General features: G+C 44.4%; 1 protein-coding gene across 1 annotated transcript; it reads right to left on the bottom strand.

The window, feature by feature from the left end:
• Positions 1-6,882: 6,882 nt before the first annotated feature.
• LOC115167001 (cationic amino acid transporter 2) lies at positions 6,883-17,918 on the bottom strand (the record flags this gene model as incomplete). The annotated part of the gene is given in 8 exon segments (XM_029721008.1): positions 6,883-8,546; positions 8,810-8,918; positions 11,338-11,504; positions 12,276-12,409; positions 12,501-12,603; positions 13,706-13,842; positions 15,501-15,723; positions 17,782-17,918. Coding segments are annotated over 8 exon segments (1,141 nt in total), but the record flags the coding sequence as incomplete, so codon positions are not given.
• Positions 17,919-18,166: the final 248 nt, after the last annotated feature.

The raw sequence follows: 18,166 nt of genomic DNA on the forward strand, positions 1-18,166 counted from the left end.
ACTCTATAACAGTTTTTCCTAAAGGTCTTGCGTTTTGACCCACATACACAAAAGCTCCTCTGAGGTTGTAAATAAATGGATCAGATGTTTCTAGGAGTAAAGTATTGCACCATTTAGGAAACAGGAAGCTAACAATAATTATGTTTTTAACGCGGTGTTGGGGAATACTCTGAAAAGATTGTTTACCAAGCTACCAATGACTTACACTGGAAGAAGTAAACCTACACCAAACCTACCCTCAAGAAAAATATAGTTTACTTAACTTAAGTTACTTTAAAAAAGTAGTTCAATACATAAAAACTACTTCCTGATAAATTATCATATCTAAATCTAAAATGTCATAGAATACAAATTGCAAGAACAGATCTGGAGTCAGATGTTAACAGAATGTGTAATTCAGCCTATTAAACACAACAACAAATGTTTCAAGTGAGAATTAGGAAGGTCTGATGCCAAAAAATAAAGACAATTATTGCTAAAACAGTAGTGTGTAGTTCCAGTAGTTAGCTACACCGCAACATGGTAAAACAGTAGTGTGTAGTTTGCTACACCGCTACAGGGTTAAACAGTAGTGTGTAGTTCCAGTAGTTAGCTACACCGCTACATGGTAAAACAGTAGTGTGTAGTTCCAGTAGTTAGCTACACCGCTACATGGTAAAACAGTAGTGTGTAGTTCCAGTAGTTAGCTACACCGCTACATGGTAAAACAGTAGTGTGTAGTTCCAGTAGTTAGCTACACCGCTACATGGTAAAACAGTAGTGTGTAGTTCCAGTAGTTAGCTACACCGCTACATGGTAAAACAGTAGTGTGTAGTTCCAGTATTTAGCTATACTGCTTCAGGGTAAAACAGTAGTGGGTAGTTAGCTACACCGCTACAGGGTAAAACAGTAGTGTATAGTTCCAGTAGTTAGCTACACCGCTACATGGTAAAACAGTAATTAACTACTGAAAACACTACCTAGATTAGAATTTAGTTAAACCACCACCAAGCTACTGCTAAATATAGTTAAACTACTAGTTGAACTACATGTGGTTTACTACTCCCCAGCACTAGTTGAACGTGTATTTGTATGAATGGTACTGTATGGAAGGCCTAATGTAATATCTTACTCATTCATGACACAGTAACAACATACTCATGTGGGGGCCTCTGTTTATGGAAGCATATAGCTGCCATCATTCAAGTTAAATGGTATATGCTTCCAGATCTATAAATATTGATTTGTTCATTATAATATAGGTATTCGAATAGATAACAGCATAGTAATAAAGAAAACTCTTACAGTTTGAACTCTAAGTTATCAGTGGTGGAAAAAAGTACCCAATTGTCAAACTTGAGTAAAAGTAAAGATACCTTAATATAAAATGACTTAAGTAAAAGTGAAAGTCCCCCAGTGAAATACTACTTCAGTAAAAGTCAAAAAAGTATTTGTTTTTAAATATACTTTAAGTATCAAAAGTAACTGTAATTGATAAAATGTACTTAACTATCAAAAGTTAAACTAAAAGTATAAATATTTTCAAATTCCTTATATTAAGCAAATCAGACGGCACGATTTTCTTTTTTAAAGTTTTATTTACTGATAGCCAGGGGCACACTCCAACATTCTGACATAATTTTAAAAACGAAGCATTTGGACATACTTTGTGATGGAAATTATGATGGAATAGCTTAACATCAGTTAGCACAGGGAGATAAGAGTTCATGAAGGCACTTCTGTGGAAAGACGTGACCTGAACATGCCGGAATAACACACACAATAAATCACTCCAGTGGGACCTCTGGGTGCTACGTTTTGCTTTGATGTGAATTACAGTACCACATCAAAGCCATCCATATTATACAAATGTACTGCCCTTTCCACCTATGGTCTACGCAATCTTTATTTTACCACAACATACACATATCAATGTTTTCTATTGCATAGAAGATGAAAGTTCTTTGTCCATGTTTTGAACCTGCATGGAATATATGGCGTAATTAAAGAGTAGAGTATTGGAATGTATTCTGTATGGGGTAATTAAAGAGTAGAGTATTGGAATGTATTCTGTATGGGGTAATTCAAATCAAATAAAATAAAATTTATTTATATAGCCCTTCGTAAATCAGCTGAAATCTCAAAGTGCTGTACAGAAACCCAGCCTAAAACCCCAAACAGCAAGCAATGCATGTGAAAGAGGCACGGTGGCTAGGAAAAACTCCCTAGGAAAAACTCCCTAGAAAGGCCAAAAACCTAGGAAGAAACCTAGAGAGGAACCAGGCTATGAGGGGTGGCCAGTCCTCTTCTGGCTGTGCCGGGTGGATATTATAACAGAACATGGTCAAGATGTTAAAATGTTCATAAATGACCAGCATGGTCAAATAATAATAATCATTGTAGTTGTCGAGGGTGCAACAAGCACGTCCGGTGAAAAGGTCAGGGTTCCGTGGCCGCAGGCAGAACAGTTGAAACTGGAGCAGCAGCATGGCCAGGTGGACTGGGGACAGCAAGGAGTCATCATGCCAGGTAGTCCCGAGGCATGGTCCTAGGGCTCAGGTCCTCCGAGTGAAAGAAAGAAAGAGAGAAAGAGAGAATTAGAGAGAGCATATTTAAATTCACACAGGACACCGGATAAGACAAGAGAATACTCCAGAGGAAACAGACTGACCCTAGCCCCCCGGCACATAAACTACTGCAGCATAAATACTGGAGGCTGAGACAGGAGGGATCAGAAGACACTGTGGCCCCATCCGATGATACCCCCGGACAGGGCCAAACAGGCAGGATATAACCCCACCCACTTTGCCAAAGCACAGCCCCCACACCACTAGAGGGATGTCTACAACCACCAACTTACCGTCCGAAGACAAGGCCGAGTATAGCCCACAAAATCTCCGCCGTGGCACAACCCAAGGGGGGGCGCCAACCCAGACAGGAAGACCACGTCAGTGACTCAACCCACTCAAGTGACGCACCCCTCCCATGGACGGCATGGAAGAACACCAGTAAGTCAGTGACTCAGCCCCTGTAATAGGGTTATAGGCAGAGAATCCCAGTGGAAAGAGGGGAACCGGCAAGGCAGAGACAGCAAGGGCGGTTCGTTGCTCCAGCCTTTCCGTTCACCTTCACACCCCTGGGCCAGACTACACTTAATCATAGGACCTACTGAAGAGATAAGTCTTCAGTAAAGACTTAAAGGTTGAGACTGAGTCTGCGTCTCTCACATGGGTAGGCAGACCATTCCATAAAAATGGAGCTCTATAGTAGAAAGCCCTACCTCCAGCCGTTTGCTTAGAAATTCTAGGGACAATTAGGAGGCCTGCGTCTTGTGACCGTAGGGTACGTGTAGGTATGTACGGCAGGACCAAATCGGAAAGATAGGTAGGAGCAAGCCCATGTAATGCTTTGTAGGTTAGCAGTAAAACCTTGAAATCAGCCCTTGCCTTAACAGGAAGCCAGTGTAGGGAGGCTAGCACTGGAGTAATATGATCAAATATTTTGGTTCTAGTCAGGATTCTAGCAGCCGTATTTAGCACTAACTGAAGTTTGTTTAGTGCTTTATCCGGGTAGCCGGAAAGTAGAGTATTGCAGTAGTCCAGCCTAGAAGTAACAAAAGCATGGATTAATTTTTCTGCGTCATTTTTGGACAGAAAGTTTCTGATTTTTGCAATGTTACGTAGATGGAAAAAAGCTGTCCTTGAAACAGTCTTGATATGTTCTTCAAAAGAGAGATCAGGGTCCAGAGTAACACCGAGGTCCTTCACAGTTTTATTTGAGACGACTGTACAACCATCCAGATTAATTGTCAGATTGAACAGAAGATCTCTTTGTTTCTTGGGACCTAGAACAAGCATCTCTGTTTTGTCCGAGTTTAAAAGTAGAAAGTTTGCAGCCATCCACTTCCTTATGTCTGAAACACAGGCTTCTAGCGAGGGCAATTTTGGAGCTTCACCATGTTTCATTGAAATGTACAGCTGTGTGTCGTCCGCATAGCAGTGAAATTTAACATTATGTTTTCGAATGACATCCCCAAGAGGTAAAATATATAGTGAAAACAATAGTGGTCCTAAAACGGAACCTTGAGGAACACCGAAATGTACAATTGATTTGTCAGAGGACAAACCATTCACAGAGACAAACTGATATCTTTCCGACAGATAAGATCTAAACCAGGCCAGAACTTGTCCATGTAGACCAATTTGGGTTTCCAATCTCTCCAAAAGAATGTGGTGATCGATGGTATCAAAAGCGGCACTAAGATCTAGGAGCACGAGGACAGATGCAGAGCCTCGGTCTGACGTCATTAAAAGGTCATTTACCACCTTCACAAGTGCAGTCTCAGTGCTATGATGGGGTCTAAAACCAGACTGAAGCGTTTCGTATACATTGTTTGTCTTCAGGAAGGCAGTGAGTTGCTGTGCAACAGCTTTTTCTAAAATTTTTGAGAGGAATGGAAGATTCGATATAGGCCGATAGTTTTTTATAATTTCTGGGTCAAGATTCGGCTTTTTCAAGAGAGGCTTTATTACTGCCACTTTTAGTGAGCTTGGTACACATCCGGTGGATAGAGAGCCGTTTATTATGTTCAACATAGGAGGGCCAAGCACAGGAAGCAGCTCTTTCAGTAGTTTAGTTGGAATAGGGTCCAGTATGCAGCTTGAGGGTTTGGAGGCCATGATTATTTTCATCATTGTGTCAAGAGATATAGTACTAAAACACTTTAGTATCTCCCTTGAGCCAAGGTCCTGGCAGAGTTGTGCAGACTCAGGACAATGGAGCTTTGGAGGAATACCCAGATTTAAAGAGGAGTCCGTAATTTGCTTTCTAATGATCATGATCTTTTCCTCAAAGAAGTTCATAAATGTATTACTGCTGAAGTGAAAGCCATCCTCCATTTGCGAATGCTGCTTTTTAGTTAGCTTTGCGACAGTATCAAAAAGAAATTTCGGATTGTTCTTATTTTCCTCAATTAAGTTGGAAAAATAGGATGATCGAGCAGCAGTGAGGGCTCTTCGATACTGCACGGTACTGTCTTTCCAAGCTAGTCGGAAGACTTCCAGTTTGGTGTGGCGCCATTTCCGTTCCAATTTTCTGGAAGCTTGCTTCAGAGCTCGTGTATTTTCTGTATACCAGGGAGCTACTTTCTTATGACAGATGTTTTTAATTTTTAGGGGTGCAACTGCATCTAGGGTATTGCGCAAGGTTAAATTGAGTTCCTCGGTTAGGTGGTTAACTGATTTTTGTCCTCTGACGTCCTTGGGTAGGCAGAGGGAGTCTGGAAGGGCATCAACGAATCTTTGGGTTGTCTGAGAATTTATAGCACGACTTTTAATGCTCCTTGGTTGGGGTCTGAGCAGATTATTTGTTGCAATTGTAAACGCAATAAAATGGTGGTCCGATAATCAAGGATTATGAGGAAAAACATTAAGATCCACAACATTTATTCCATGGGACAAAACTAGGTCCAGAGTATGACTGTGGCAGTGAGTAGGTCCAGAGACATGTTGGACAAAACCCACTGAGTCGATGATGGCTCCGAAAGCCTTTTGGAGTGGGTCTGTGGACTTTTCCATGTGAATGTTAAAGTCACCAAAATTAGAATATTATCTGCTATGACTACAAGATCCGATAGGAATTCAGGGAACTCAGTGAGGAACACTGCATATGGCCCAGGAGGCCTGTAAACAGTAGCTATAAAAAGTGAGTGAGTAGGCTGCATAGATTTCATGACTAGAAGCTCAAAAGACGAAAACGTCATTGTTTTTTTTTTGTAAATTGAAATTTGCTATCGTAGATGTTAGCAACACCTTCGCCTTTGCCGGATGCACGGGGGGTATGGTCACTATTAAAGAGTAGAGTATTGGAATGTATCCTGTATGTGGTAATTAAATAGTAGAGTATTGGAATGTATTCTGTATGGGGTCATTAAAGAGTAGAGTATTGGAATGTATTCTGTATGGGGTCATTAAAGAGTAGAGTATTGGAATGTATTCTGTATGGGGTCATTAAAGAGTAGAGTATTGGAATGTATTCTGTATGGGGTCATTAAATAGTAGAGTATTGGAATGTATTCTGTATGGGGTCATTAAAGAGTAGAGTATTGGAATATATTCTGTATGGGGTAATTAAAGAGTAGAGTATTGGAATGTACTGCATCCTACATGGTGCTTAATAAACTCTACTGTATCTCAGGTCTTGTCACGTCTGTCTTCAGGAGAAATGGACCAAGGCGCAGCGGAAGTGTGGATACTCATGTTTTTAATGTTGAAAACAAAAGGAGTAGAGCATCCACTGAAAACCAATAAACAAAACAATGAACGGACTGACGATGTGACGGTGTGGCAGGCAATACCAAACGCAGCGGTGCTCACAACAATTCCCCACAAACCCAAAAGGCAAAGTAGGCCACTTATGTGTGACTCCCAATCAGCCACAACCCTCTACAGCTGTGCCTGATTGGAAGTCACACGGCCAAAATTAATGAACCAACAAAACACACAGACTCTTCTGCCACGTCCTGACCCAACTACACCCTCTACTGGTCAGGACGTGACAGGTCTAGATGTCTGTGCTGTGTGAGTGTGCTAAACCTTGCTTTAGGAATGACTTGCTAAGCCATGATTATGGCATGGCCTAGGTAACAACATGTGAATGGTTGTATTGTTCCCCATGAACACAGGGAGGTAAGTGGCACACTATGAATATGTCCCAAATTGCATCAGAGCCATATAGGCCCCAGTCAAAAGTAACGCACTATATAGGGAATAGGGTGCTACATGGGATACAAGCTATGCTAGCTCTTTATCCCAGCTTAGCACCGCCTACATCACCGGCTTGATCAAAGGTAAACATGTGTGTTACAGTTGATGAATGACCTAAGTAAGAAGGCTTTGACGAAAATGGGATATGATCAAATTTATTTGGGTTGTCATATACAGCATTGTATACATACAAATTTTAATATTTACATTATGAAACAATAAAATATCATTGTGTTAAAATCTTGAAATAAGCTATGCACTAGAATTTTTTTGGGGGGGCGGGATTCATATCTACATTCTACGTCTACACGCGATGACATTTTGAAACATGTATTAAACTGGACCCTATGAAATGGCACAATAAATCTATCTTGGATTTAAAAGTTGCTTGTTTCCTGTATCACTTCTTGGACAATCACAAGTTGACAAGTAGGGTAAAGCATTATACTAAGCTACCTGCCATGCCGTCATTGTAAATAAGCATTAGTTCTTATTAACTGACTTGCCTGGTTAAATAAAGGTTAAATAAAAATAAAATAAAAAACTGTAGCACATCGTCAGTCACATCTTAGTTCACAGGAAACAAAAACTCAACTAAACTGGTTGAATGGACTCCAACATACTGTGTATATTTGTGACAAAATTAAAAAATGTATTAGCTAGGGTAATTTTCCTGAAGAAAATACATTTGTGTGCTTGCTTCAGCTATCCAAAAATGATTTTGATGGTAGTAGAGTAAGTTTAAAAAAAAGTTGAATAACTTTTGATGGGACTAGCATAAACAGTTGAAAAGTAGTACTATCCCCAAAAAAATCTACATTGTAAGTCTACGTCCATTTAAATGTTCCGTATTTTATGTAGTCATAGTTCAAAAAGTATAAATAGTATCAATGTGATTTTCTCAAACAACTTGGTCAGCAAGCACACTAATAAGCCTGGAGTATGTAGGAATACAGCAGCTGTTCTCGCTTTCTGCAAGCACATTAACTGCTCTTACTGCTCTGAAAACACTGTCCCCTCATCATGTTGTAATGGAAAAGTGATGAAACATCAGGTAAACTGCTTCAACTTACATCTGATAAGTTGTTAGTGCTTGTTACATTAGTTGACATAATCTTGAGGTGTGGCCAGGCAATCTTTCATGGCCTCTGACTAATACAGAGAGAATAACTTATCTCCATGTTCCAACTCTCTTACAACATCAAGAGATGTAAACGTAGATTAAATCACAATCTCTAAACTCATAACCCAATCTCACGTGGACTAAACAGCTGACTAAATCAACTCGTAAAGCTTGTAATGCATTTCCTTTGGACATTTCATGTTCTATCTATCCCAATACTGCATGACAAAACAATGAGAAAACAAATATATTTTATCAATCACAGTGATATCTCCTCAGAAAATACATTATTTTAAAGTTGGAAAAAATACTGTGGAAATATACAGACATAATGGTTATAAATTAAATGATACTTTGACCAACTACAATTGTTAAATTCTAGTGGTCCACAGACGTGGTTAGACAAAGTATAAACCAGCCTTTATTTGTACCAAAATACACACTGTAACATCAGAACACCTCTCTCTCTCTCGCTCTCTTCTGTCCTGTCCTGTCCTGTCCTTTGTTGTCCTGTGTTGTCCTGCCCTGTACTGTCCTTTCCACTCAGCCTCAGAACTTCTCTTCTTTGACAGCCTCCTTTTCCATCACACCGCTGATGGTCTCAATCTTTACCTGGCTGGTCTGGTTCCTCTGCTTCTGAACACTGTTACGGATCCCATAACCAAAGTAGATGAGGAACCCTACAGAGAGAGAGAGAGAGAGAGAGAGAGAGAGAGAGAGAGAGAGAGAGAGAGAGAGAGAGATGGTATAAGATCAGAGTTACAATCTAAAACATAGAGAGCCCACCCCTCAACCCTCCAACCGACTTTAGACAGCCCACACTCCTAATGATATAGGGTCAGATACCCCAAGAAAAATCAACCATCTATCCCTACCAAACCTCTCAGTTTTAGTTCGTGTGGCATGTATTATTGGGTAGAGAAGTGTTGGATAGAATACTTACCTACAGCCATCCAAATGGCGTATCGCATCCAGGTGTCTCCTCCTAACTGGACCATCAGGTAGACGTTGACAAACACACTAACTACTGGCAGCACGGGCAGGAAGGGCACCTGGGAGCAGACGGCAGACGGTAAGAGAACTGAAATGTCAACATAAAGACACGAACAACGCACCAAGCAGGATCTGGGCCTAACAACGCACCACGCAGGACTGGGACTAACACGCACCACGCAGGATCTGGGCCTAACAACCACCCACGCAGGATCCTGGGCCTAACAACGCACCACGCAGGTCTGGGCCTAAAACGCACCACGCAGGATCTGGGCCTAACAACGCACCACGCAGGATCTGGGCCTAACAACGCACCACGCAGGATCTGGGCCTAACAACGCACCACGCAGGATCTGGGCCTAACAACGCACCACGCAGGATCTGGGCCTAACAACGCACCACGCAGGATCTGGGCCTAACAACGCACCACGCAGGATCTGGGCCTAACAACGCACCACGCAGGATCTGGGCCTAACAACGCACCACGCAGGATCTGGGCCTAACAACGCACCACGCAGGATCTGGGCCTAACAACGCACCACGCAGGATCTGGGCCTAACAACGCACCACGCAGGATCTGGGCCTAACAACGCACCACGCAGGATCTGGGCCTAACAACGCACCACGCAGGATCTGGGCCTAACAACGCACCACGCAGGATCTGGGCCTAACAACGCACCACGCAGGATCTGGGCCTAACAACGCACCACGCAGGATCTGGGCCTAACAACGCACCACGCAGGATCTGGGCCTAACAACGCACCACGCAGGATCTGGGCCTAACAACGCACCACGCAGGATCTGGGCCTAACAACGCACCACGCAGGATCTGGGCCTAACAACGCACCACGCAGGATCTGGGCCTAACAACGCACCACCAGGATCTGGGCCTAACAACGCACCACACAGGATCTGGGCCTAACAACGCACCACACAGGATCTGGGCCTAACAACGCACCACGCAGGATCTGGGCCTAACAACGCACCACGCAGGATCTGGGCCTAACAACGCACCACGCAGGATCTGGGCCTAACAACGCACCACGCAGGATCTGGGCCTAACAACGCACCACACAGGATCTGGGCCTAACAACGCACCACGCAGGATCTGGGCCTAACAACGCACCACGCAGGATCTGGGCCTAACAACGCACCACACAGGATCTGGGCCTAACAACGCACCACACAGGATCTGGGCCTAACAACGCACCACACAGGATCTGGGCCTAACAACGCACCACACAGGATCTGGGCCTAACAACGCACCACACAGGATCTGGGCCTAACAACGCACCACACAGGATCTGGGCCTAACAACGCACCACACAGGATCTGGGCCTAACAACGCACCACACAGGATCTGGGCCTAACAACGCACCACCCAGGATCTGGGCCTAACAACGCACCACGCAGGATCTGGGCCTAACAACGCACCACGCAGGATCTGGGCTAACAACGCACCACGCAGGATCTGGCCTAACAACGCACCACGCAGGATCTGGGCCTAACAACGCACCACGCAGGATCTGGGCCTAACAACGCACCACGCAGGATCTGGGCCTAACAACGCACCCACGCAGGAATCTGGGCCTAACAACGCACCACGCAGGATCTGGGGCCTAACAACGCACCACGCAGGATCTGGGCCTAACAACGCACCACACAGGATCTGGGCCTAAAGATAAACGTTCTGTAGTTCAAAGAAATTAGGGTGGAGTGATATTACGATCTGTTAGGCTGCATCTGATAATGTCCTCTAATCAGTGATGTTTAAATAGCTTGTGATAATGTCCTCTAATCAGTGATGTTTGAATAGCTTGTGATAATGTCCTCTAATCAGCGATGTTTGAATAGCCTCTGATAATGTCCCCTAATCAGCGATGTTTGAATAGCCTCTGATAATGTCCCCTAATCAGTGATGTTTGAATAGCCTCTGATAATGTCCCCTAATCAGTGATGTTTGAATAGCCTGTGATAATGTCCTCTAATCAGCGATGTTTGAATAGCCTCTGATAATGTCCCCTAATCAGTGATGTTTGAATAGCCTGTGATAATGTCCTCTAATCAGTGATGTTTGAATAGCCTGTGATAATGTCCTCTAATCAGCGATGTTTGAATAGCCTGTGATAATGTCCTCTAATCAGTGATGTTTGAATAGCCTGTGATAATGTCCTCTAATCAGCGATGTTTGAATAGCCTCTGATAATGTCCTCTAATCAGTGATGTTTGAATAGCTTGTGATAATGTCCTCTAATCAGCGATGTTTAAATAGTCTGTGATAATGTCCTTTAATCAGCGATGTTTAAATAGTCTGTGATAATGTCCTCTAATCAGCAATGTTTAAATAGTCTGTGATAATGTCCTCTAATCAGCAATGTTTAAATAGCTTGTGATAATGTCCTCTAATCAGCGATGTTTGAATAGCCTGTGATAACGTTCTCTATATGCAGGTGTCCATCTTCCCACGATGCTCCTCACCATGAAAGCAGCCTTGGCTTGGTTCTGTGGATGCCTCCAGATGACGATGACGAGGACCAGTAGGATGAAGGCTACGATGGACACACACACAATGCTCCAGATCTCTTGCCGCTGTATAGCGTCTATCGCTTGGGTCAGTAGGATGCACAGAGCACATACACACACCACTGGAGAGAAGAGAGAGAGAGGAAGGGGTGAGAGAAGAACAACTGAACAGAGAGAGAGAGAGGGGGTGAGGGAAGAACAACTGAACAGAGAGAGAGAGGAAGGGGTGAGGGAAGAACAACTGAACAGAGAGAGAGAGAGGGGGTGAGGGAAGAACAACTGAACAGAGAGAGAGAGGAAGGGGTGAGGGAAGAACAACTGAACAGAGAGAGAGAGGGGGTGAGGGAAGAACAACTGAATCAGAGAGAGAGAGGAAGGGGTGAGGGAAGAACAACTGAAACAGAGAGAGAGAGGGGGTGAGGGAAGAACAAACTGAAACAGAGAGAGGAGAGGGGGTGAGGGAAGAACACTGAACGAGAGAGAGAGGAGGGGGTGAGGGAAGAACAACTGAACAGAGAGAGAGAGAGGGGGTGAGAGAAGAACAACTGAACAGAGAGAGAGAGGAAGGGGTGAGGGAAGAACAACTGAACAGAGAGAGAGAGAGGGGGTGAGAGAAGAACAACTGAACAGAGAGAGAGAGGGGGTGAGAGAAGAACAACAACAGAGAGAGAGAGAGAGAGAGGGGGTGAGAGAAGAACAACTGAACAGAGAGAAAGAGGCCGATGGAAGAGTGACTGAAAGAAAGAGGGGAATGCTACATAATGCCACACTGCAGATACCGCCAGCACCTTTCAAATGTAGACAATCTTTGAATAATATTATTTGTCATTGTTATAAGTGGCAACTTTAAAGACAGACGTATTGGAGATTTCTTGTCAAACTGTTTTTCTTACCTGACAATACAGTCAAACCTGTGACTGTTTTCGAGGTGCTCGATGTTGGGAATGATGGTGGTTTGAGACAACCAAACTTGGTGTTTGATTCAAGGATCTGGAGATCTGAGTCTTCTGATTGGGTCTCTTGGTACCTAGATGTTATTAAAGTTAACTTAGTACTGTTTATTTAGCTAAATAGAGGACTGCTGTTTATCTAAGTTTGGATATTTGGGAAATACTTACCTAAGTATAAGAATGCATATAGCCACAAGTGTGTAGGCAAAGAGTGTCCCAATTGACATCATATCAACTAATGCTTTCAGGTCAAACACCAGGGCCATTATCGCTGGAAAGGAAAACAAACCAGCATTCAAGTATTTACCGTAGATAAATCATCACACAAAATATATCATAGGCCAAACACAACAAACTCTTTATATCTCTAAAAGAGAGAGAGATCGAGAGAGAGAAGGAGAGAGATTAAAAAAAATCAAGAGAGAGATGGGGTGTTATCTGCTACGACCCAGGAGGAGAGGGTAGAGAGAGAGATAGAGAGAGATGGGGTGTTATCTGCTACGACCCCAGGAGGAGAGGGTAGAGAGAGAGAGATAGAGAGGGATGGGGTGTTATCTGCTACGACCAGGAGGAGAGGGTAGAGAGAGAGATAGAGAGGGATGGGGGTGTTATCTGCTACGACCCCCAGGAGGAGAGGGTAGAGAGAGAAGATAGAGAGAGATGGGGTGTTATCTGCTACGACCAGGAGGAGAGGGTAGAGAGAGAGATAGAGAGGGATGGGGTGTTATCTGCTACGACCCCAGGAGGAGAGGGTAGAGAGAGAGAGATAGAGAGGGATGGGGTGTTATCTGCTACGACCCAGGAGGAGAGGGTAGAGAGAGAGAGATAGAGAGGGATGGGGTGTTATCTGGTACGACCCCAGGAGGAGAGGGTAGAGAGAGAGATAGAGAGGGATGGGGTGTTATCTGCTACGACCCAGGAGGAGAGGGTAGAGAGAGAGAGATAGAGAGGGATGGGGTGTTATCTGCTACGACCCAGGAGGAGAGGGTAGAGAGAGAGAGATAGAGAGGGATGGGGTGTTATCTGCTACGACCCAGGAGGAGAGGGTAGAGAGAGAGAGATAGAGAGGGATGGGGTGTTATCTGCTACGACCCCAGAGGAGATGGTAGAGAGAGAGATAGAGAGGGATGGGGTGTTATCTGCTACGACCCAGGAGGAGAGGGTAGAGAGAGAGAGATAGAGAGGGATGGGGTGTTACCTGCTACGACCCCAGAGGAGATGGTAGAGAGAGAGATAGAGAGGGATGGGGTGTTATCTGCTACGACCCCAGAGGAGAGGGTAGAGAGAGAGAGATAGAGAGGGATGGGGTGTTACCTGCTACGACCCAGGAGGAGAGGGTAGAGAGAGAGAGATAGAGAGGGATGGGGTGTTACCTGCTACGACCCCAGAGGAGATGGTAGCGATGACAGGACTTTGTCTGGCGCTGACCTTACTGAGGGGCTTGAAGAGGAGGCCGTCTCTGGCCATAGCAAACAGTACGCGGGGCATAGGGAACATGGAACCCAGCAGACTGTACAGGAGACAAACACAGAGAGCCATCAGACATGTTTCCGTCTCAGGTCAGGGAACATGGAATCCAACAGACTGTACAGTCGTGGCCAAAAGGTTTGAGAATGACACAAATATTAATTTTCACAAAGTCTGCTGTCTCAGTTTGTATGATGGCAATTTGCATATACTCCAGAATGTTATGAAGAGTGATCAGATTAATTGCAAAGTCCCTCTTTGCCATGCAAATGAACTGAATCCCCCAAAAACATTTCCACTGCATTTCAGCCCTGCCACAAAAGGACCAGCTGACATCATGTCAGTGATTCTCTCGTTAACACAGGTGTGAGTGTTGACAAGGACAAGGCTGGAGATCACTCTGTCATGTTGATTGAGTTCGAATAACAGAGTGGAAGCTTCAAAAGGACGGTGGTGCTTGGAATCATTGTCCTTCCTTTGTCAACCATGGTTACCTGCAAGGAAACACATGCCGTTATCATTGCTTTGCACAAAAAGGGCTTCACAGGCAAGGATATTGCTGCCAGTAAGATTGCACATAAATCAACCATTTATCCGATCATCAAGAACTTCAAGGAGAGCGGTTCAATTGTTGTGAAGAAGGCTTCAGGGCGCTCAAGAAAGTCCAGCACGCACCAGGACTGTTTCCTAAAGTTGATTCAACTGTGGGATCGGGACACCACCAGTACAGAGCTTGCTCAGGAATAGCAGCAGGTAGGTGTGAGTGCATCTGCATGTACAGTGAGGCGAAGACTTTTGGAGGATGGCCTGGTGTCAAGAAGGGCAGCAAGTAAGCCACTTCTCTCCAGGAAAAACATCAGGGACAGACTGATATTCTGCAAAAGGTACAGGGATTGGACTGCTGAGGACTGGGGTAAAGTCATTTTCTCTGATGAATCCCCTTTCCGATTGTTTGGGGCATCGGGAAAAAAGCTTGTCCGGAGAAGACAAGGTGAGCGCTACCATCAGTCCTGTGTCATGCCAACAGTAAAGCATCCTGAGACCATTCATGTGTGGGGTTGCTTCTCAGCCAAGGGAGCGGGCTCACTCATAATTTTGCCTAAGAACACAGCCATGAATAAAGAATGGTACCAACACATCCTTCGAGAGCAACTTTTCCCAACCATCCAGGAACAGTTTGGTGACGAACAATGCCTTTTCCAGCATTATGGAGCACCTTGCAATAAGGCAAAAGTGATAACTAAGTGGCTCGGGGAACAAAACATCTATATTTTGCGTCCATGGCCAGGAAACTCCCCAGACCTTTATCCCATTGAGAACTTGTGGTCAATCCTCAAGAGGCGGGTGGACTAACAAAAACCCACAAATTCTGACAAACTCCAAGCATTGATTATGCAAGAATGGGCTGCCATCAGTCAGGAGGTGGCCCAGAAGTTAATTGACAGCATGCCAGGGCAGATTGCAGAGGTCTTGAAAAGAAGGGTCAACACTGCAAATATTGACTCTTTGCATCAACTTCATGTAATTGTCAATAAAAGCCTTTGACACTCATGAAATGCTTGTAATTATACTTCAGTATTCCATAGTAACATCTGACAAAAATATCTAAAGACACTGAAGCAGCAAACTTTGTGGAAATTAATATTTGTGTCATTCTCAAAACTTTTGGCCTTTTGGACTTTTCCGTGTTCTCCTACCTACCTGGTGGAGAGGGCGCAGAGTGAACCGACAGCCACCACATACTTGGCGGGCCCCCAGCCGATGTACTCGAAGGCCACGGGCAGCGGGCTGTTAACATTCAGCATGTAGTAAGGCATCATCAGAGTGAGGGCCGCCGACACGGCGAAGTAGGCCAGGAAACAGATGAGGAGCGACGCCACGATGCCCAGTGGGATGGACTTCTGAGGGTTCTTCACCTCCTCACCTGGAGAGTGAAGAACCTTTATTTAACCAGGTAGGCAAGTTGAGAACAAGTTCTCATTTACAATTGCGACCTGGCCAAGATAAAGCAAAGCAGTTCGACAACATACAACAACACAGAGTTACACATGGAGTAAAACAAACATACAGTCAATAATACAGTAGAAAAATAAGTCTATATACAATGTGAGCAAATGAGGTGAGATAAGGGAGGGAAAGGCAAAAAAGGCCATGGTGGCAAAGTAAATACAGTGATCTGTGAGCTGCTCTGACAGCTGGTGCTTAAAGCTAGTGAGGGAGATAAGTGTTTCCAGTTTCAGAGATTTTTGTAGTTCGTTCCAGTCATTGGCAGCAGAGAACTGGAAGGAGAGATGGCCAAAGGAGGAATTGGCTTTGGGGGTGACCAGAGAGATATACCTGCTGGAGGGTGTGCTACAGGTGGGTGCTGCTATGGTGACCAGTGAGCTGAGATAAGGGGGGACTTTACCTAGCAGGGTCTTGTAGACGACCTGGAGCCAGTGGGTTTGGCGACGAGTATGAAGCGAGGGCCAGCCAACGAGAGCGTACAGGTCGCGGTGGTGGGTAGTATATGGGGCTTTGGTGACAAAACGGATGGCACTGTGATAGACTGCATCCAGTTTATTGAGTAGGGTATTGGAGGCTATTTTGTAAATGACATCGCCGAAGTCGAGGATCAGTAGGATGGTCAGTTTTACGAGGGTATGTTTGGCAGCATGAGTGAAGGATGCTTTGTTGCGAAATAGGAAGCCAATTCTAGATTTAACTTTGGATTGGAGATGTTTGATGTGAGTCTGGAAGGAAAGTTTACAGTCTAACCAGACATCTAGGTATTTGTAGTTGTCCACATATTCTAAGTCAGGACCGTCCAGAGTAGTGATGCTGGACGGGCGGGCAGGTGCAGGCAGCGATCGGTTGAAGAGCATGCATTTAGTTTTACTTGTATTTAAGAGCAGTTGGAGGCCACGGAAGGAGAGTTGTATGGCATTGAAGCTTGTCTGGAGGGTTGTTAACACAGTGTCCAAAGAAGGGCCAGAAGTATACAGAATGCTGTCGTCTGCGTAGATGTGGATCAGAGACTCACCAGCAGCAAGAGCGACATCATTGATGTATACAGAGAAAAGAGTTGGCCCAAGAATTGAACCCTGTGGCACCCCTATAGAGACTGCCAGAGGCCCGAACAACAGGCCATCCGATTTGACACATTGAACTCTATTAGAGAAGTAGTTGGTGAACCAGGCGAGGCAATCATTTGAGAAACCAAGGCTATTGAGTCTGCCAATGAGGATGTGGTGATTGACAGAGTCGAAAGCCTTGGCCAGGTCAATGAATACGGTAGCACAGTATTGTTTCTTATCGATGGCGGTTACGATATCGTTTAGGACCTTGAGCGTGGCTGACGTGCACCCATGACCAGCTCTGAAACCAGATTGCATAGCGGAGAAGGTGCGGTGGGATTCTAAATGGTGGGTAATCTGTTTGTTGACTTGGCTTTCGAAGACCTTAGAAAGGCAGGGTAGGATAGATATAGGTCTGTAGCAGTTTGGGTCAAGAGTGTCACCTCCTTTGAAGAGGGGGATGACCGTAGCTGCTTTCCAATCTTTGGGAATCTCAGACGACACGAAAGAGAGGTTGAACAGGCTAGTAATATATCATTTTAGAAAGAAAGGGTCCAGATTGTCTAGCCCGGGTGATTTGTAGGGGTGTGAATGAATGAACGAATGAATGATTGAATGAATGAATGAATGAATGAATGAATGAAGAGCTGTCAATACAACCAGTCCATCAGTCGATTGGCCCATCAGTTGATCAATCAATCAGCCAATATCGGTCAATTAAGCAAGCAAGGTTTAATCATGTAGAATATTGACTGTTACAGTATGCCTAACCATTCTGAGTAGAGTAGACATTACCAAAGATACTATATGGACGAAGCTTTGAGAAGCGCCTGGCTTTATCAGTGTTTCTGTAGGATGGAAATGTTTCTGACGTATGTAGGTTAGTGTGTCTGCGCATGTTTAAATATCAAATCAGATTGGCCTACTTGTTGTGGCGATGCAGTCGAAGCCTACGAAGGCGTAGAAACAGGTAGCGGCTCCGGAGATTGTCCCGTCGAAACCGTAGGGGAAGAACCCTCCATCCCCATACATACTGGTCACATTGACTGTAGACGTTAGATTCCTGGAGAAGACAATGTAAGAGTACATATGGTTGCAGAATAGTAACTTTCCAATCTTCTCTGGTTTTCCAGAAGTCTTGGTTGAAAGATTCACGCTAATATTTCCTGCTAATACTACGGCTATAACATACTCACACACATTTGCCTGTAGAAATGTCTTCAACATCCACTGTAGTTGCTAGCAAGTTTGGTATGATGAAGGATATCTCATGTATTGTACTCAAACGTTTGTATTGTAATCAAACATGGT

The sequence above is a fragment of the Salmo trutta genome, chromosome 3 (assembly GCF_901001165.1).
Source record: "Salmo trutta chromosome 3, fSalTru1.1, whole genome shotgun sequence".
Classification (NCBI taxonomy): Eukaryota; Metazoa; Chordata; class Actinopteri; order Salmoniformes; family Salmonidae; genus Salmo; species Salmo trutta.